Source organism: Wolffia australiana, chromosome 3, assembly GCF_029677425.1.
Source record: "Wolffia australiana isolate 7733 chromosome 3, ASM2967742v1".
Taxonomy (NCBI): Eukaryota; Viridiplantae; Streptophyta; class Magnoliopsida; order Alismatales; family Araceae; genus Wolffia; species Wolffia australiana.
Genome location: NC_135837.1, coordinates 18687491 through 18708132, shown reverse-complemented (window position 1 = coordinate 18708132; position 20642 = coordinate 18687491). Strand labels below are relative to the sequence as shown.

The 20642-nt window shown below is 41.1% G+C and overlaps 1 protein-coding gene and 1 long non-coding RNA gene across 2 annotated transcripts; one reads left to right on the top strand and one right to left on the bottom strand.

Moving 5' to 3' along the window:
* Positions 1-469: 469 nt before the first annotated feature.
* LOC144701205 (beta-amylase 3, chloroplastic-like) lies at positions 470-3223 on the bottom strand. The gene is made up of 4 exons (XM_078572946.1): positions 2499-3223; positions 1743-1953; positions 1547-1663; positions 470-1475 (listed from the first exon to the last, which is right to left on the bottom strand). The coding sequence occupies exons 1-4, from the start codon at positions 2996-2998 to the stop codon at positions 690-692; spliced, it is 1614 nt and encodes a 537-aa protein (XP_078429072.1). The 5' UTR covers positions 2999-3223; the 3' UTR covers positions 470-689.
* A 3109-nt stretch (positions 3224-6332) lies between these two features.
* Positions 6333-11184, top strand: LOC144701204 (uncharacterized). Its single transcript, XR_013580943.1, has 6 exons — positions 6333-6456; positions 7229-7321; positions 8385-9155; positions 9229-10563; positions 10643-10705; positions 10997-11184. It is a non-coding gene; the product is annotated as an uncharacterized LOC144701204 (long non-coding RNA).
* Positions 11185-20642: the final 9458 nt, after the last annotated feature.

The following is a 20642-nucleotide window of genomic DNA, read 5'->3' as shown; positions in this document are numbered from 1 at the left end:
GTTAAAAATATGGTAAAACACGACTCTCATTTTAGCCAATCCCCAATATTTTTATCATTTCAAGACATCTTTAGGCAAGTTTTGACAAAGTTTCAACTGTTTTTAAAAGTTAATTTTTGGACGACAAGTCATACCATTCATCCACGTCGATCTACATAGAAAACAGCTCCACAAAAAAAATCGAAGTTTGAAAAAGTAAAATTTTTTCATATTTTTATGTTTCATCTTTTTTCCAATTTCAGAAAAAGTCAACCCAGACAGCATCCCTCTTACGCAACAACCAGAACCTGTGAAGAAAGATGACGAACAAGAATGGACATTCATTTTATAGCAGCCCGCTCATTTGTACTACATTTGGATCAGATTCTAAGCATCAGCCATGTATAATAATCTGATTGTCCGAAAAGAAAGAGAATGGGAGAAAGAAAGAGCATCTCAAAGGCGCAAAAGTCGGAAAATATGAAGGAGATGAATAAGAAGAATGGTCATTCATTTAATGGCAGCCAGCCGCATGGTAGCATGCTCATTACATTAACATGATAAAACAATTCAGCTAAGGCCCATAAGCAGCCATCATTTGTGCTACACCTGGTACAGATTCCAAGCACACTGTCCCCCCCTTCAATAATTAGATGCTGGGAAGAAAAGGGAGAATATGGGAGGAAGAATCGGCATCCACTGTGAGGCAGCTAGGAGCAGGGGGAACACAGGCGGAGCTGACAAGGAAGAAGCCTCTTAAAAATTAAGGCCCTTCCATTATCCTCTGGAAAGCAGAGCTCGCTGGAAACCACGTCAAGCCGTGCCTGGAACGGCCGACCATCCGACATCTGCCGCACGAACCGAGTGAAGCGGTTCCAATTCTGGCTCTCGAACATGTTCTTGTTCATCCTCACAAAATTGAAGGAAACTGGGTTGGCCCCCATCCTTGAGCTCCTCACCACCTGCTGCAGAGAATCTTCATCCAGCCTCGCCACCGAGTTCTCGCCTGCCAATGGTAAATTGCACATTCTAGCAGCCCTCACTAGCTGCCTCAGCACCCCCTCGGCACTGCCGTCTGCGTTGATGCTATGATCCCCCTCGTTGTCTCTCAGGTCGAAGCAGGCGCAGCAGAGGGCCATTCTATACCGGCTGAACATGCGAGCAATGGGGAGATAGCCGTCTCGGGTGCCGGTGTTGTAGTACCCAGCCATCAGCTCCGACGAGCGGGATCTCGTGGCATAGTGCCAGTGGACTCCGGCAATTTTCGCTAGGATCCTCGCCCCAGAGCCCCAGAAGATGGCGTCCGCCGCAATCGAGAGCCTCTCGCCGTGCACCAAGAGCATTGTAGAGTACCACTCGAGGAAGAAATGGCCGTAAGGCGTGTTCCACGAGCCGTCTTCAGCATTCAGCAAGAGATTGCCGGCGACAAGAGGGCCCGGGGTTCCCAAGTTCTTACCGATGCCCACTGCGCAGGCATTCAAGGAGGCCAGCATATACTGTGACGGAAGAAATTACGTGGGTGAGGGACGGTTGTGCACCAGTCATCTATAGAGATGCGAGACCGAACCTTGTCGTAGCACTGGAACTCTCCAAGCTCTTGAATGCCTTTTGTCTGGCTCAGCTTCTCTGATGGGCAGAAGGGATATCTCAAGTCTCCACCTGGGCCCATCCCAATTTGAACTTCCTGTGGGAAAATGATATGCTTATTACGACAATTAAACGTTTTACCAGCATCATTGAGCAAGGAGAAGACTGCGACTTACAGTAATTATAACCCCAAGAGAACTCTTGAATGTATCTCTGAAATTCCTCATGAAATCTGAATAAGCCTGGATGGGTGTTCTTCCCTTTAGGACGGGGAACATGTCGCAGCCCAAGGAGATGTACTCCTTGCTTCTTCTTCCAAACCTATCCGAGTACTGGAGATCAGGATTCAACTCCATTTCCTCGAGAACCCATCTTGGAAGACCAAACCTGGGAATATTAAATCAGGGGAAAAAAATTCAAACACAAATGTTCTCTTAGAGATTAAGACGCATCCACGTAATTTGGCTGAGAAAAATCGATGGGTTTTGTCAAAAACTGATGATAATGACCTCGGTAACGTTCTCCAATACAATTTTGACAGATGAATTCAAACTGAATCTGTAACCCTACATCCGAACTGAGACCATATTTGGTATCCAAAGGCCTAGTATTCAATATCTGCGACTCGTAAAACTAAAAATATGAAAAAAAACGAAGATAGATAGACCCAAAGAAGAGCTTCATCAAAAGCTAACTTGACAAGAGGGTTTTCGATAAACTGCGGAAGAAACAAACACGATGTCACATTACCCATTAGCTCCGCAAAAAAGAAAAATAAAAATAAAAATAAAAATTAGGGCAAGGAATATGCACACTTCCACGAGCATCCCAAAGAATCCCTTGGGTCAATCGAGATCAAGAATCGAAGCAAAAAGATCCGAAATTTGGGGAAAAATTCAAGAAATCGATTAGAAGGGGGAGCAATGACAAACCAACAGGGATCATCAGGACCGGAGCCGGACTGGTGGAAGGCGAGGATCACGCGGACTTTGAGCCCAAACCTCTGCGCGAGGGCGACCAAATCCAAGTAGCCGGACCAATCGTAGAGGCCGGGGGCGTCTCTCTCGACAAGCCCCCACCAAGCTTCAACGGCGACGCCCTCGACGCCGGCGGCGGCGAGGGCCATGAAGGACACGGCCATGGTCTTCCTGCGGCTCATCTTGCCGGCGGGGCCGACGGCGTCGGGGGGGAGGGTGACGAAGACGGGGACGGGGACGGGGTGGGGAAGGGCGAGGCGGGTATCGTCGGCGTGGGGGTCGCCGAGGGAGGCGTTGGGGGCGGAGGAGGGGCGGGAGGAGAGGAGGCGGGCGGAGACGGCGAGGCGGGGGGAGGAGAAGAGGCGGGGGGAGGGCCGGAGGAAGAGGGAGAAGGGGGGGTCGGGGCGGGGCAGCTTCGAGATGGGGGAGGGAGGAGGGGTCGGGAGGGCTGCCATGCTCGAGCTTCGGGCATCTGCCCTTGGTCTCTCTCTCTCTCTGCCTCTCTCTGTCTCTCTCTCTCTGCGGGGTTAAGGGCTGCGGGGATCGCCCATACTGCTGCTCCGCGTCGTCGTCGTTCGTGCTTGCGGGTTCTTTCTGGGTGCTTGTTGCGTGTGCTGATAGAGGCCTCACCCTCACGGGAGGGGATCTCTGTTATCTCTCTTTCTCTCTCTTGGGCTCTCTCTCTCTCTCTCTCTCTCTCTCTCTCTTTTGGGCTTTATCTCTCTAGATCTCTCTCTCTCTCTTTCTTATGGGCTTTCTGTGATTCTGTCTATCTCTCTTGGGCTCTCTCTCTTTTGGGCTTTCTGTCTCTATTCTCTCTCTAGTTCTCTCTCTCTCTCTCTTGTGCCCTCTTTCTTGGGCTTTCTGTCTCTAGTTCTCTCTCTAGATCTCTCAAGCTCTCTATCTTGGGTTTTCTCTCTCTAGCTCGCTCTCTTTTGGGCTTTCTGTCTCTAGATCTCTCAAGCTCTCTATCTTGGGTTTTCTCTCTCTAGCTCTCTCTCTCTTGGGCTTTTCTCTCTAGATCTCTCAAGCTCCCTATCTTGGGTTTTCTCTCTCAAGCTCTCTATCTTGGGTTTTCTCTCTCTAGCTCTCTCTCTCTTGGGCTTTCTGTCTCTCTCCTGGGCTCTCTCTTGGGCTTTCTCTCTCTATATCTCTCTCGGGCTTTCTCTCTCTCTTGGGGCTTTTCTCTATAGTTCTCTCTCTCTTGGGCTTTCTCTCTCTAGTTCTCTCTCGGGCTCCTTTCTCTCGTTATCTCTCTATCTTAGGCTTTCTCTCTCTAATTCCCTCTCTGTCTTAGGCTTTCTCTCCCTTGTTCCCTCTCTATCTTAGGCTTTCTCTCTCGCTCTCTTTTGGGCTTTCTGTCTCTAGATCTCTCAAGCTCTCTATCTTGGGTTTTCTCTCTCTAGCTCGCTCTCTTTTGGGCTTTCAGTCTCTAGATCTCTCAAGCTCTCTATCTTGGGTTTTCTCTCTCTAGCTCGCTCTCTTTTGGGCTTTCTGTCTCTAGTTCTCTCTCTCTTGGGCTTTTCTCTCTAGATCTCTCAAGCTCTCTATCTTGGGTTTTCTCTCTCAAGCTCTCTATCTTGGGTTTTCTCTCTCTAGCTCTCTCTCTCTTGGGCTTTCTGTCTCTCTCCTGGGCTCTCTCTTGGGCTTTCTCTCTCTAGATCTCTCTCGGGCTTTCTCTCTCTCTTGGGGCTTTTCTCTATAGTTCTCTCTCTCTTGGGCTTTCTCTCTCTAGTTCTCTCTCTCCCTCGGTCTTTCTCTCTCGTTATCTCTCTATCTTAGGCTTTCTCTCTCTAATTCCCTCTCTGTCTTAGGCTTTCTCTCCCTTGTTCCCTCTCTATCTTAGGCTTTCTCTCTCTATTTTAGGCTTTCTCTCTCTAGTTCCCTCTCTGTCTTAGGCTCTCTCTCTCTCTCTATCTTAGGCTTTCTCTCTAGTTCCCTCTCTGTCTTAGGCTTTCTCCCTCCAGTTCTCTCTCTAGTCTCTATCTTGGGCTTTCTCTCTAGCTCTCTCTCTCTCTCTCTAGCTCTTTCTCTCTCTGTATGTGTGAGTAGGAGAGTTGTGGTTTGAGCGGACGCGGTTGCTTGTGCCTTGTGGGGGCGGCGGCACCGCCAGACTTGGAGGAAGTTAGAAGAAAAAGATTGGAACAAAGATCAATTGACTGATCGTCTGGCCCGTTATGTCTATCCGTCAAGCCTTTTTTTTAATAAAAAAATCAACTATTAAATAAACCATTTTCTCTCCTTCTATCTCACTAGTCACTACATCTCTCTCCTTCTCTCTCTTTCATTATATCTTTATCTCCCTCTTCATCTCTCTCTCACTACATCTCTCCCTCGCACACTGCAGATCTCTCTCTCACTACATCCCTCCCTCACACACTACAGATCTTTCTCTCACTACATCCCTCCCTCACACACTACAGATCTTTCTCTCGCTACATCCCTCTCCTCCTCTCTCCATCTCCCTCTATCTCACTACATCTCTCTCCCGCTCACTACATCTTCTCTCTCTATCTCTCTCCCTCTCCCTCTATCTCAATACATATCTCTCTCCTGCTCACTACATCTTCTCTCTCTATCTCTCTCCCTCTCACTACTCTTTCTCGCTCTATCTCTCTCTCCCGCTACTACATCTCTCTCTCTCCCTCACTACATCTTCTCTCTCTATCTCTCTCCCTCTCACTACTCTTTCTCGCTCTATCTCTCTCTCCCCTGCTACTACATCTCTCTCTCCCTCACTACATCTTCTCTCTCTATCTCCCTCTCATTACCTCTGCTTCTCTCACTACTCTTTCTATCTCTCTATCTCTCTCTCTCCCTCTCACTACATTTCTTTATCTCTCTCAATTTCTCTCTCACTCTCACTACTGCTCTTTCTCCCTCTATATCTCTCCCTCTCACTAGATCGCTCCCAATCACTACGTCTCTCTCTCTCCCTCTCACCAAATCTCTTTCTCTCTCCCTCCAACCACATTGCTTTATCTCTCTCTATTTCTCTTTCCCTCTCACTACAATTCTTTATCTCTCTATTTTTCTCTCCCTCTCACCCAAACTCTTTATCTCTCTATTTCTCTCTCCCTCTCACTCCAACTCTTTATCTCTCTATTTCTCTTTCCCTCTCACTACATCTCTTTCTCTCTCCCTCCAACCACATTGCTTTATCTCTCTCTATTTCTCTTTCCCTCTCACTACAATTCTTTATCTCTCTATATTTCTCTCCCTCTCACTACAACTCTTTATCTCTCTCTATTTCTCTTTCCCTCTCACTACAACTCTTCATCCCTCTCTATTTCTCTTTCCCTCTCACTACAATTCTTTATCTCTCTCTATTTTTCTTTCCCTCTCACTACAATTCTTTATCTCTCTCTATTTTTCTTTTCCTCTCACTATAATTATTTATCTCTCTATTTCTCTCTCCCTCTCACTACAACTCTTTATCTCTCTATATTTCTCTTTCCCTCTCACTACAATTTTTTCTCTCTCTATTTTTCTTTCCCTCTCACTACAAGTAGGGAACCGCACGTCTGGGGACGTGACGCACATGACGTGACGGGACGGATGATGAACCATGACAAATGGGGAAGTGATGAAGTATTTGTCACGTCACCGTCTCGTCACGCATCCAGAGAAGTTAAAAATTTCCGTCACGTTCCCGTCAAGCGTCACGGGTTTGTCATCCCGTCAAGTCACCATCACCGTGACGCCGTCCCCGTTACCGGTGACAGAAAGAATGTGATGTTCCTAAAATCCTAAGTCTGCATCTGCGGTATAATACAGATTTATTAATAAGGGGAATCGTAACTGCATCTACTAGAACGGGAAGAAGGGTTGCCTTCCGACGATCTAAAGTCCGATCTTGACACCATTGCTGTGGTTCTTGTTCTCTCATCAATACCAAGGATTCATCATTCTGGTACATTTTTTCATTTTCCCAGTGCTTTGTGTTTACTTTACGGTCATGGATTACCCTTTGCCATTTGTTCAACGAATCCGCCTGCTCGGAATGTTTTCTTTCCTTTTCATGATGCACGAATCGGCTCGGGATAACCCTCGACTCGGGAATTAGAGAAAAAAAAAGTTGACTTGATGGGCAAGAAAAAAAACGCTCTTTTTTTTTAAAGTTATTATTTTCTATGTTTTCTTCTTGTTTCGATCCGTGATGCCTATATGAATTAAATCGAGACTTACCAGAATTCCTCGGCTTCTTTTGGAGTCACCAACGGATTCAAACCCCGTTCTCCGCCGAGTTCTTCTCCACTCCTGATCTCTTCCCTTCTTCTTTCACTCTCTCAAAGATCTCTCTTTAGATCCACTGCTGACTGGAAGAATAAAGACAGGAATGAAAAGAAAAACGTCGATCCTTCACCTTCTAGTTTCAATTGTCAGTTTTGAATCTGGTGAGAAAGATAAGAAAAAAATACAATGCTCTTGTTTCTTCTGCAAAATACTTTATTCTGCTAGGAAAACTGGCAATCACCAGTGAAAAAAGGAATGCGGTTTACCACTCTATGGGATGCCCATTCCCAGTCCAGTAAATTGAAAATTCTTGGAGAGGATAAAAATTTAACATGGGAGTCTAAGTATCGGAATCACGGTTGTGCTACTTTAGTGCATATGTTGAATTGATGTGGGTTTTTCTTAGTTGATTATATTATTTTAGCATGATGCTTGTATCTTGCCCACAGGAATCAAAGCTAGAGGCTTTATATTTGGCCCCCCAATAGCACTTGCCCTGGGAGCAAAGTTTGTCCCTCTGAGAAAACCAAAAAAATTGCCTGGTATGTCTTCTATGCGCACAAGTCATATTAGTGCACCATTGTTCGAAAAAAAAAGTCATACTGGTGCACCAACAATATTTTTCCTAGCAACAAGATTAGTGGATGATTTTATTCCGAGTTTGATTGAATATTTTATTTCAATATCCATGGACTTTATATCTTATTATGGAAGAGGAATGGTACATTGTTTTGGTAAGCATATTCTGGTTTACTAGCTTATTTGACCAATTATGTAAAGCAAAACCTAATTCTAAGAGTTCATGTTTGAAATTTTTTGGATATTCTGCATCATCCTTTCATGCGAAAAGATTTTATGACTCCCTCACTCTCTCTCATTATTTCAGTCTATCTATCTACCTATCACCCTCTCTATTCCTCTCTACCTAAATCTATCTACTCCCTTCTGACACCACTCTCTCGTCCTTTATTTTTCCATCTTTCCTGACTCTCGCTGACCCTCTCACTCTATTAGTGTATCTTTCTATCACCCTCTCTCAGTCTAAATATTTATGACTCTCTCTTCGTCTCCCTCTCTCCCTCTCTCCCTCTCTCCCTCTCCCAGCCTTTCTTTCCACCACTCTCTCTCCCTCTCTCTTTGACTCCCATCTACTCCCTCCTCCTACCTCTCTCACATCATCTACCTTTCCATCTTTTCTGACTCCCTCACTCTCTCACTGGCTCTCTCTCCCTCTTTCAGTCTATCTATCTACCTATCACCATCTCTATTCCCTCTTTCAGTCTACCTATCTTTCTATCACCATCTCGATCGTTCTCTCTCTCCCTCTCTCAGTCTAATTTTCTAGGCCTCTCTCTTTCTCTTATTTTGAGTTAATATGAAAGTAGGACAACTTTATGTTGAGAATTATATTTAGTTTAATTACGTATGCAGATTTTTATGACTGTACAGCTTGTTTTCAAGTTATTATGAATCTACCTTTTTTTTGAGATACTATAAACCTTCTAGGATTTTATCCTTGTCATCTTTTAAATTTGACACTAACTGCATACTCATGGCGTTGAATTTCTTCACTCTTTTATTTTTGGCCTTCTTCTCTCTTTATAGTTTCATGGAAACTCCATCTGGCGACGAGTGTGTTGACTTGGCCGTACAATCCTCGGATGAGGACGTACAAGAAGCGGCCCTACCGGTGGTAGGGCTGTCAAGTCCCAAACGTAGAGGGAAGGCTGAAATACTACGGCACTTCACGGAAGTAGGGTCCGGCATGTGGGCGAGCTAGCTATGCCGCAACCAAAAAGTTGACCCATTGCGCAATAGGTTGAAGCGGCGATTAGACGGGTCTACAAACATCTTCTGGAGGCATCTGGAGTTCAGCCATAGCAGCAAATACCGTGAGCTGAAGTGGACTAATGTCAATCAACGTACAATAATTGAGGCGTACGGACATGGTGGTCCTGTCAAGAAGACGGTGGAGAAGACTAAGGAGGTTATAGCGCAATTTGTCTGTCTCACGGACTCTCCATGGGCTATAGTAGACAACATGGGGTTCAAGATTATGTGGAAGTACGCCGCGGAGACGACAGTTGACTCGCCAGGTTCGAAGGCAATAAAGGATGCGATGCTAAGCTATTTGGGACCATGAAGGGAAAGGTCGTACATATATTGGCAGATGTCCCCAGGGTCTCCTTGACGGTTGATGCATGGACCGCCAAGAATTCTTGTGATCTTCTCGGCATCAAGGTTCATTGGGTGAACAACCGGTGGGAACTATGCAAACGTGTACTTGCTATATGCGAGCTAGTCGGCAAAAACAACGAATTGAATATGAGTGTGATAGTGATCCAAGCGTTGGAAGACTTTGGATTGAAGACGAAGGTCGGAAGCTCCTACTCTGGCTTCTATTTAGGCTCGTACTGCCATATTAAAAGACTAACATTTTATCATGCAGGTTGGTTCGATCACTACCGACAATGCATCTAGCAACGGGCAAATGATAGCGCTGCTTGCAAAGGAACTCAAGCCGATTAACAACCCTTTCACTGAGGACTGACATGTCCGTTGTGCTGCTCAAGTGTTGAACATCATCGTCCAGGCTGCACTACAGTCATTGCGTATATCAGTGACCACACATCCTCCTAAGACTGCTGACAGCAGCGCATCATACTCAACATACGAACCGGATTACGACGTTGATACAGACGACTTGGATGCCACGCGAGAGGCTGCGACAAGTCATATTGAAATGGTCAGCCATGATAGTGGCCTCGTCCTGGGGGATGCGATTGCCCGTGTTCGGCAATTAGTCACGAGCATCCGAGCATCAACACAATGACGACAATAGCACGTGAAGACGTGCAATGACATAGGAAAGAATCACAAATAACTTCCTTTAGATTGCCCGACGCGGTGGAACAGTACGCATGACATGTTGCATGTTGCATTGGAGAAGAGAGAAGTCATGGATTTTATGGTGTTATAGATCATGTCGGTGACCGATAAGAACATCAGAATCTCACATGGGGAGTGGGAAATGCTGGCAGACTTCTAGGACATTTTAGGGCCCTTTTATCGGATGACAAAATATGTTAGTGGCTCGAAAACAGTGAGAGTCGTGGAAGTGATCCACATCTTGAAGGCGCTGATGCGACATATCGACAAGATCTTGCTAAAGTTTGATATGTCTACAATTTTTGCATCGGGAAGAAGGATGACTACCGCACAAATTGCGTCAAATATAAGAGGATGATTTTGAAAAACTGTGCAACGACGACAGCTGAAATTCTTGACCCATTCAACAAGGGAGCGTCACTTGAGTCTAGTGGCATTCAGGAAGCACTAGTAGTAGTGCCCCAACACGGTGAGCAAGACCTAATCTGTAGCGACCCCGAGAATGAGGACTGGCTCGCAGAACTTATTGATGGCGTAGCGCCAGCTAGAGAGAAGGAACAATGAGTACCAACTCCAGCCGAGGAATTGGAAGCGTAGCTACAATCAACAGAGAGGAAGGACAACGAGACAGCGTTGGGATGGTGGGCATGTATTGGTGCATGAACCTGCCCACGGCTTTCTACACTTGAGCAAGAATTTCTCTCAGTATGTGCAACCAGTGCCCCAGCGGAATGTTTATTCTCGGCGGGACGTGCAGTTGTCACTTTCAAATGGGCACGTCTTAGTGCTGAAAGCATCGAGCTTCTGGTTACAGTGAAGTGTTGGTTACGTGTGGAGAACGCTTACCTGTGCGATGGAGACAAGGCGGATGACTTTCCTGACGATGAAGACTAGTGTAAGTATTTACTCTTAGTTTATGTTTATCAATCCAATCATCTAATACCCTGAGTGAACAATTTTACAACGATTTTCAGGCTCCATAACAGTTTGATTCGGAAATTTTTGCTTAGAGTGAGATCGCAATTGTCGCGCATGAGGTATGCTATTAACCTGCTAATGTGATATATATGTTGCTATTTTCTTTATTTTCAAGTCTCAATAAAACACTCATTCATTCCTAGTTGTTTCCGGATTTTCTTTTACCACGTCATTGTTTCCTATCTTAAAACCCCGGATTATTTTACTCAAACTCCCTCCTCAACGTAATATTAAAGTGCGATTTGGAACAACTATGTGAAATGTAATATTAAAGTGCGTTTTTTATTTAACTTCATTTCCTAGGAGAAAGAGAAGTAAATTTTCACCTTTGTGTGCATATTTTATCTCAGGGTACGGTGAACATCATCAGTTATGTCCTTGCACTATCCTGCGAAAATAAAACCAAAGGAGCAATGAACTTCAGGGCAGCTCTTCTGGTGGATATCAACCTCTTGAAATTTTCAATCCCTGTGACGATTCTTACCAACTTTATTGACATACTTTTCTCAATTATCAGATCGATCTTCTTTATCTTCCTCATCATCTTGTTCGACTTACGCAAAAGATGATTCATCTGCCCTTCTATGGGATGATCTTTTCAAAAACCCACATAAATGGTTGGACAACAGATCTAAGGTCTGTTAAATTTTTTGTAAAAATAAATAAATAAATGCAGGTTCTGGTTGCAATTATTGAAACTTTTTTGTTTCAAGTGCTTTCGGTGGACACCTTGATATGGATGAAGATGTAAATGGATAGTGAATTATCATGTTTTGCAATGCATAGATTACTTCCCTCGATTACTATTGTGTTCCTTAGAACGAAGAAGCAAATGTGAGTAAATTCTTACTTCCCTAGATTGTGGGTGTAGCCAAGACAGCCTTTCATCTGGTAGATGATATTGGAAGAAAGGCCACCACCTTAGCCAATAAGCCCGGTGCATATTTCTCTCTGTGATTCAATTTCCACGTTTTCACCTTTTAATAAATAGTTGAAATATGGATTTTTTTAACAAAAAGTAGTGAGCATCTTTTTTCTGACTCCTTGGAAATTAATGATTGAACTCGCCTCTTTGTGGGGAGATATTATTCGGCAGGCATCTTATCCATTACATAGAGTATTTTTTGCGACTCTGTTTAGCAATAGATTGATATAGAGAGAAGATGGGAATTTTTTGCCACTACTTGGTGAGGCATGATAATAGAGAATTATTGATCATTTGGTTTGCCTGAATATTATGATCAAACAAGAAAAGGCTATTTGAAACCTTTGTACCAGATTCCGTTAATTTATTTTAGTTTTGCAAATTTATGTTATAAGTAATTCCATAATGGCCTATGACATTTCCGTACTTGTCGGGGTTTTCAGATGTTTCTTCAAGTTTAATTATTCCATAAGTTCCATTTTGAGTACTGTTTTTTTATTACATAAGCCAAAAGAAATTCTGAAGAAAAATAAAGATAAATCTTTTCGCCTGGTTGACTAGATTGAACCAAGTTATTCTGATCGAACACTTGATTGGTCACCTAAGTTGAATCATTATAATATGTTCGATTCTGATTCGCTTATCTAAAACAATTAACTTACTCCATAAGTTATAGCAAGAAATTCCAACCTAACATTAATGCAACTTTTCATGATAACTTGAGTCAGTAAATTAGCAAATAACTTGAATTGGGGATCATGATGACTAAATTTTGTAGTACTAGTCATTTCAAAGGTTTATAAAGTTGATTGAATTAGATGTGGTTAATTAATGTTTATTTTTAATTTGTGAAGGAACATACTACAGCTTTTAAAGATGAGACATATTTTTCATATTGACATTTTAATAAGGATATAAATCTTCTATCATATCAATACCATGTTAAAATTGTTCTACCATCTGCTCTGATCCTACCGTTTATCATTTCACTTTCCCTTAGGGTGAGACATATTTTTCCATATTAAATAAATGAAGGCTATAAATAAACAAAGGCTATAAAAAAATTCTTATTTTTCCAAAATATTTTAACTGAATATTTTAATTCCGAACCAATCACTTAAATATTAAGTTACTTATATGATGTCAACAATTTTGATATCCTAACATATTAAAACATAAGACAGTAAATACTACATTTTTCCAGCAGGATATGAAATTAATAAATTCTTGTACTCAGATAATTCATCATTTAAATGTAACCAAAATTTTTAAATCTGTAAAATAAATTTATTCAATTTTACTGGACTTTGCGTTAATAAATCATTAATTTCTCAGTCAGTAGATTAATTGGTACAACAAATTACTTACATCCCCTGACAAGTGGCGACAAATTAATAAATATATAAATGTCTTCACTTTTATGTCAAAAAATTATTCATTATATAATTTAATTTTTCAGTCAAGAACTTAATTAATAAATTACCTACATTCAAGATTTTAGGTCAATAATTTGATTATCATAACATATTAAACCATATCTCTCATATTAAAAAAATTAATTATTACAATCTATTTAGTAATAAAATATAATTGTATTAAAATTCCGTTACGGACGTCATCCGTGACGGACTATTCATGACGTCACGCGTCCGGGTAACTCCGTCACCGTCACGGGCAACCCGTCACACGTCACCGTCACCGTCACGTCATCCGTCACGTGCCCGTCACGGTGACGCGTGACGTGATGGATGACGTTTGCCAATCCCTAACTACAACTCTTCATCCCTCTCCATTTCTCTTTTCCTCTCACTACAATTTTTATCTCTCTCTATTTTTCTTTCCCTCTCACTACAATTCTTTATCTCTCTCTATTTTTCTTTCCCTCTCACAACAACTCCATCCCTCTCCATTTCTCTTTTCCTCTCACTACAATTATTTATCTCTCTATTTCTCTTTTCCTCTCACTACAACTCTTTATCTCTCTCTATTTCTCTTTCCCTCTCACTAAAACTCTTCATCCCTCTCTATCTCTCTTTCTCTCTCACTACAATTATTTATCTCTCTCTATTTCTCTTTCCCTCCTCACTACATCACTTTCTCTCTCCCTCTCACTACAGCTTTTTCTCTCTATCTCTCTCCCTCTCACCAAATCACTACGTCTCCCTTTCTTTCTGTATCTCTCTCCCTCTCCATCGTTCCCTATCTGTCTCCATTGCTTTCTATCTATCGTCATCTCTCCCACTAAGATTCACTCTCCAATTTAGTGTTCGCCCATCCGATATCTGTCCGATATCTGATATCGGACAACCGATATCCGATATCGGCAATAAAACCGGGACGGTGCCTGATATCGGATATCGGATATCGGTCGATATCCGTCTTTGAGGTGTGGACGGATATCGGTGACAGATACCGATGATCTACGGACGAGACGGATCTCGGATGCCGGATATCAGTTATCAATATCCGGATATCGGTAACCGATATCTGGCTATTTTTTTAGAAATCCGTCGCAATCCCATATGGTAGATTTCTAATTTTTTTTTAGGTTTAAAATCGGTCCAGCTGTTTTTCATGTAAAGCCTTGTATTACATTGCGTGCACAAATGAATGCTGCATGTGAAAAAATTAGAGTAATGCCCCTATGACTTTATATTGTCCAAATTTGAGAAGGAGAACTATACAAAAATCTAAAATTATCTAGTAAACCCTTAGAATTAATTTATTTTCAATTTTAATCGTGCAATGTGTAACCTTTATTTTTTAATGGGGCTAAGGAATATCTATAATATTTTTCTTTAAATTAGAAAATAAGGATTTTTTTTATTAAAGTTATAGGATGTATGTGGAAGATCTTTACATATCCACCACTAAATATGTGTTAAAATGAAGAAGCTTTTTTGGGAAATGTTGAAAATTGTACAATTGGAAATTATACAATTACTTATTAACTATGTTGGAAATATGTATATTACTAATATTGTAGTCTCCACATTGGGTTAGTGTAAATTTTTATTGTTGGAAAATTGTAGTAATTTAGAGGAAAATGTTGAAATTTTTAACAAAAAATGCCCACACTATCTGGATCTTTAACATGGTTTATATGCCTAATAGTTATATTAGTGAATTAAGTGAAAATTTAAAATATGTATATTACTAAGTTTGCAAACTCCACATTGGGTAAGTGTAAAATTTTAATGTTGGAAAATTGAAGAAATTTATTGGAAAATGTTGAAAATTTTTAACTGCACACTATCTAGATCTTTATATCTAATATTTATATTAGTGAATTAAGTTTAAATTTATAATATGTTTTATAAGTTTTCAGACTCCACGTTGGGTAAGTGTAAAATTTTAATGTTAGAAAATTGAAGAAATTTATTGGAAAATGTTGAAATTTTTTAACCCCACACTATCTAGATCTTTAACATGGTTTATATAACTAATATTTATATTAGTGAATTAAGTGTAAATTTTAAATATATATACTACTAATTTTTCAGTCTCCACATTGGGTAAGTGTAAATTATTATTGTCAGAAAATTCTAGAAATTTATTGAAAAATGTTGAAAATTTTTAACAAAAGATGCCCACACTATCTGGATCTTTAACATGGTTTATATGCCTAATAGTTATATTAGTGAATTAAGTGCAAATTTAAAATATGTATGTTACTAATTTTGAAGTCTACACTTTGGTTAAGTGTAAATTTTTAATGTTGGAAAATTGAAGAAATTTATAGGAAAAATGTGAATTTTTTTAACAAAAGATGCGTGCAACAAAATTGACTACTTCTGTAACATTTGACTATCAAAATATGCCCTTCGCCTTAGAATTTCCGCATGACTCCGTCAATGGTTTGTGCTTACTTGGTCATCACCTGCATAGCAAAAGAGAACAAATAAAACACGATGATTATGTAAAATATTCATATAAGGTAGTCAATGTAGGTGATGTGTTCCTCGAGCAGATGCGACTACCCCATCCTAGCCATCCTCGCCATTCGAATCCAGTTCCACATCAGTGTACCATCGCTTGTTGTCCGCACGCAGCCAACACTTCATAGTGATGAGTGCTTTGATGCTTATCGGTGACAAATGCACTCTCTTGTACGTGACAATAGCGTTGCCCGCCGAGAACATGCGCTTAGCAGGAACGCTTGTTGCACATACAGACAACAACTCCCTTGTGATGGAGGCAAGTAAGGGAAAGTGTTTCCCCCCTGTGTTGGCCCACCAAGATAGTGGGTTGAACACTCCCTCATTGGGCACGACCTCTGTTAGGTATTGGTTGAACTCGTCCAATGCCGACCTCATTGACACAGGTATCGGTTGGACTTTTCGCATAGTGCTATGTAGCCACGAGTCCAACTCTCTACCTTTTGAGAGCTCATATTCAACCTGCCCACCCACTGCATGCCTTGGTGAGTCATATGGTAACAAAGACAGTACATACGCAATTATTGCTTCTCTAACACCCTGACGTAACATTGCCCTTTTGTGGAATGGGTCCATCAATGCCGTGTCGGTGATTGCATCATCCGCCCACAAAATTTTTGCATACTGCGCTAGCTTGCGTTGCATCGCCTTACACGCTTGCGCCATGTTAGAACGATCTCCTTCATGCATTTGCCGCACGCAGGTGAAGAAAGTGCCATCTTCGATCTTTTGGACTACCTCCTCCATGTGGTGAATGAGGCCGTCTATGGGAAATAATACATCACATATGGATGACGTCACAATCTTGGAAACATAATCGGTGGATACAGCTAACCACCCTAGGATGCGAGATAATTCTTTCACCAACTCCCACTCGTCCTTCAACATCTTCGTCACCTTCCCCTTTCGGCCAAAATTATTCGACATTTTATTAATGACATCACGTTTCTTCACGGTGGCGGATAACATAGCGTAAGTGCTGTTCTAGGGTGTCGGACAGTCCAACACGACCATGTTAGAGTCCTCAACTTCGGGGTCATCTTCACATGCCCCATACTCCTCTCTCTGTTGCGTAGAGTTCCGAATACTGTGCATTAGTGTCCGCACCTTCACAACTGCATCATGCAGATATAACAACTGGCGTGCTCTGTCCCTGTTGTTAGACGTTGATAAAATATCTCGATGATCATTGTCCTCGTTGCTGTCATACTGGTCTGTTGTCCTGCTCACATCACCTTCATCGGGCTCTATTACGTGGGCCGAAGGAATGCCTTTTTATTGACGTTGAGAAAATCATTCGATCCAAGTCCTTTTTATTGTCGCTTGTACGACAATGTTCAAAATGTGTGCAACACACGGGATGTGCCTTCTAGCGCTAAACGTCGGGTTGACGCTCTTTATCTTCTTCGCAATCAATGACAACTTCCATTTATGCGCAGAGGCATTGTCATTAGTCACAGCGTAAACCTGCATAAATACCGGTAATGTGTAAAATCACATGTTTAATTACTAAAATAAGTATGATGTCAAATGATTACCTTTGGGCGCAGACAGAATTCTTCAAGGACTTGGAAAATGATGGACTCCATGGTGTCCCCATTGTGCTTGACGAGATCTGTAGGATGGTGAGTACCCACTCTCGGTACACCCATTTCTCGTCCACCCAATGAACGGTGATGCTTAGAAGTCCAGTACCATTCTCTGCAGTCCATGTGTCTATAGTGATTGACACTCGGTCCACGCTCTCCCATAGCTTCTTCACCTCTTCTTTCATGCCGCCATGCTTCTCACTAGGGGGATCTAAGTCCAACTATGAAGCAAGGACTTGGATCGTCCATGCTTCATGACCTTCTCACTAGGGGGATCCAAGTCCAACTATGTCGCGTAGCGCCACAGCTCCTTGAATGCGACATTCTGAACAATGCTCCAAAGTGAATCAGTCAAACATATAAATCCTGCAATGACATTATTCATTTCATCTGGCATATGCCCTCTTATCGCTCCTCATCGGCTTGGCTCTCCCTATTGTTTGGTGTGCATTGCCTTCGTTATACGCGATTGATCATGGTCGTCCACCACCAAGCCCTTAAGCTCAGCATGACGTCTATGATGGCAAGATTGGAAATGTCTCCAGAATACGTTGGTGCTCTTGTTGGCCTGCCGCTTGATCACTTTCCTCTTACTGTGCAGGTTCTTTTCACAACATAGTAAGCATGCATAGTACCCATCACCAATGTTTTCGAAGTAGTTAATGAGGACTGAACGATTCGAATGAGGGTGACTCTTTACAGCACGGGATGTTCCCGCGTCCGTACCTTCAGTACCTTCTGGACAACTGGGTCCTGCCCTAGAGCAGTCTTGGGGTGTGGCACTACTTCTAGGTGAGTTCATGGTTCTGACAAGCATAATTTAATCAACAACGATTATTTCATACATCAATGCATGTTGATGAGCTATGCTTAAAACTATAAAGAAGGTATCGCGATTTGAAACTACATCCACAGATAATATGAGATACAATGATAATAATGCAATAAAGGAACATAACACTTTAAAGAAATTGAAGAATCTATAAAAAGCAATGACCGTGAAGAAACTATGAGAAGTGAGGAAACTATGATAAGTGTGAAGTAGGAGGGAAGAGAATTGAAAGTTTCTTCGGACATCTTTTGTTGCTAAGCTATGCTTAAAATCACAGAGTGAGAGAGAATGAGAGAGAGGGAAAATGAGAAAGAATGAGGCTGAGAGAGAATGAGAGAGGGGGAGAGTGAAAGAGTGAGAGAGAGGGACAATGAGAGAAATAAAGTGAGAAAGAATCATGATAACTTGCAAATTAACATCATTACTTGATGAATTTTACATTATATTTATGTGTTTTAATGACTATATTTGCATGTTATCATATAGAAATAAAGATAAATGACTTATACTTTGATTTTATTATTTCTAATTTTTTATGAATTTTTACATGGAATTTAACCTCATTTTAGTGAAGAAATATTTTTTACAGGGCTTTAAATACTTGGCTAAAGGTTGGTCAAAAATTGCGGCTCAACGGGAAGAGGGCCGACGTGGCTTCTTCGTAGCCATTCAAATAGATGTATTAATCTCCAATGATTGCGGACGGCGGACGCGCACAATGACGTGTCGACACGTGATACGAGGATGGGGAAAATGATAAAATCAATGCCAGTCAATAGAAAATTCCTATTTTTTTTAAGAAGATAAAAGAGATCCAACGGCCCAGATTTATCCTCACTAAAACCTTGATATCTTGAGATCTAGACGTCCGATTGGGCTGAAATTTTGAGAGTAGGTTCGTCTTTTCTCCCTCTACAATCAAGATGGTTGGATCTTTAAATAGAGGTCTGGAAAAGGGCGAAAATCACTTTTTGAAGCTCTCTCCAAGGATTTGGCCAGGAAGGACACAAGGGATGCTTTGGAACTCAACAGTTCTTGATTCTCCACTCAAAGTTGTAAGTTTCTGATTTGTATTTTAATCTTCTTCTTGCACAATTCTAAAATGTCAAGGCATGGGCGAAATGTACATGCCCTAGAAGTTTGTTTTGAATGAAATTAGCACTGCAATTTGATTCTGATTCAAGATCTGATTTTTGATCTTTCATTCTACATCAAATTAGAACATTTCTGCATCATTAGAATTTTAATTTAGGGTCGGATTTCATCTTTTCCCAAATTCTTCATTTTCTCTCTCTAGGTTAATTTGTCTAGTTTCTCTCTCTAGATTTCGATTTTTATTGTTTAAGAATTTAATTGAATATATAAAAAACCTAAAAATAAAATTTGATTCGAAAATTCATCCATCTTGAAGTCCAATTTAAAAATCCCTTTCTTGATTATTTAATTTCCAATTTTAATTCATAAAAATTGTCCTGAAATTTTATAATAATTGGGAAATTAATAATCTGAATTAATCTGATCTTATCATTGAAATACTTCTATCTTGAGCTTTTTGACCGAAATATTTAAAATCAAAATTAAGTTTGACTTGATTTTAATTAATTAAAAACATTATTAAGCATAATTAAGATTTGTTAATTGAAAATTAATTAATCTTTGAATTAATTCATTGAAATTGGATTACAATTCTTATTTGTTGCCTCCCTATGGTTCGACCCCTTGCTTGCTCTATATTTTATATTTAGTGATTAAGGTAAATTATAAATTTTATTGTATAAGTTTAAACGTCAAATCAATGACATATTTACACGCATTTTTAGGCTTATCAAATCACAGAGAGAGAGAGAGAATGAGAGATAGGGAGAATGAGACAGAACGAGACTGAGAGAGAATATGAGAGAGGAAAAGTGAAAGAGTGAGAGAAAGGTAGAATGTGCAAAAATAAAGAGAGAAAGAATCACAGTGTGAGGGAGAATAAGAGAGAGGGAGAATGAGAAAGAATGAGGATGAGAGAGAATGAGAGAGAGGGAGAGTCAAAGAGTAAGAGAGGGAGAATGAGAGCAATAAAGAGAGAAAGAATCACATAGTGAGAGAGAATGAGAAAGAGGAAGAACTAGAAAGAATGAGACTGGGAGAGAATGAGAGAGGGGGACTGTGAAAGAGTGAAAGAGTGATAGAGAGGGAGAATGAGAGAAATAAAGAGAGAAAGAATCACAGAGTAAGAGAGAATGAGAGAGAGGGAGAGTGAGAAAGAATGAGACTGAGAGAGAATGAGAGAGACAAAGAGTGAAAGAGTGAGAGAGAGGGACAATTAGACAAATAAAGAGAGAAAGAATCACAGATGAGAGAGAATGAGAGATGGGTGAATGAGAAAGAATGAGACTGATATAGAATGAGAGAGAGAGAGAGTGAAAGAGTAAGATAGAGGGACAATAAGAGAAATAAAGAGATAAAGAATCACAGAGTAAGAGAGAATGAGAGAGAGGGAGAGTGAGAAAGAATGAGACTGAGGGAGAATGAGAGAGACAAAGAGTGAAAGAGTGAGAGAGAGGGACAATAAGAGAAATAAAGAGAGAAAGAATCACAGAGTAAGAGAGAATGAGAGAGAGGGAGAGTGAGAAAGAATGAGACTGAGAGAGAATGAGAGAGACAAAGAGTGAAAGAGTGAGAGAGAGGGACAATAAGAGAAATAAAGAGAGAAAGAATCACAGA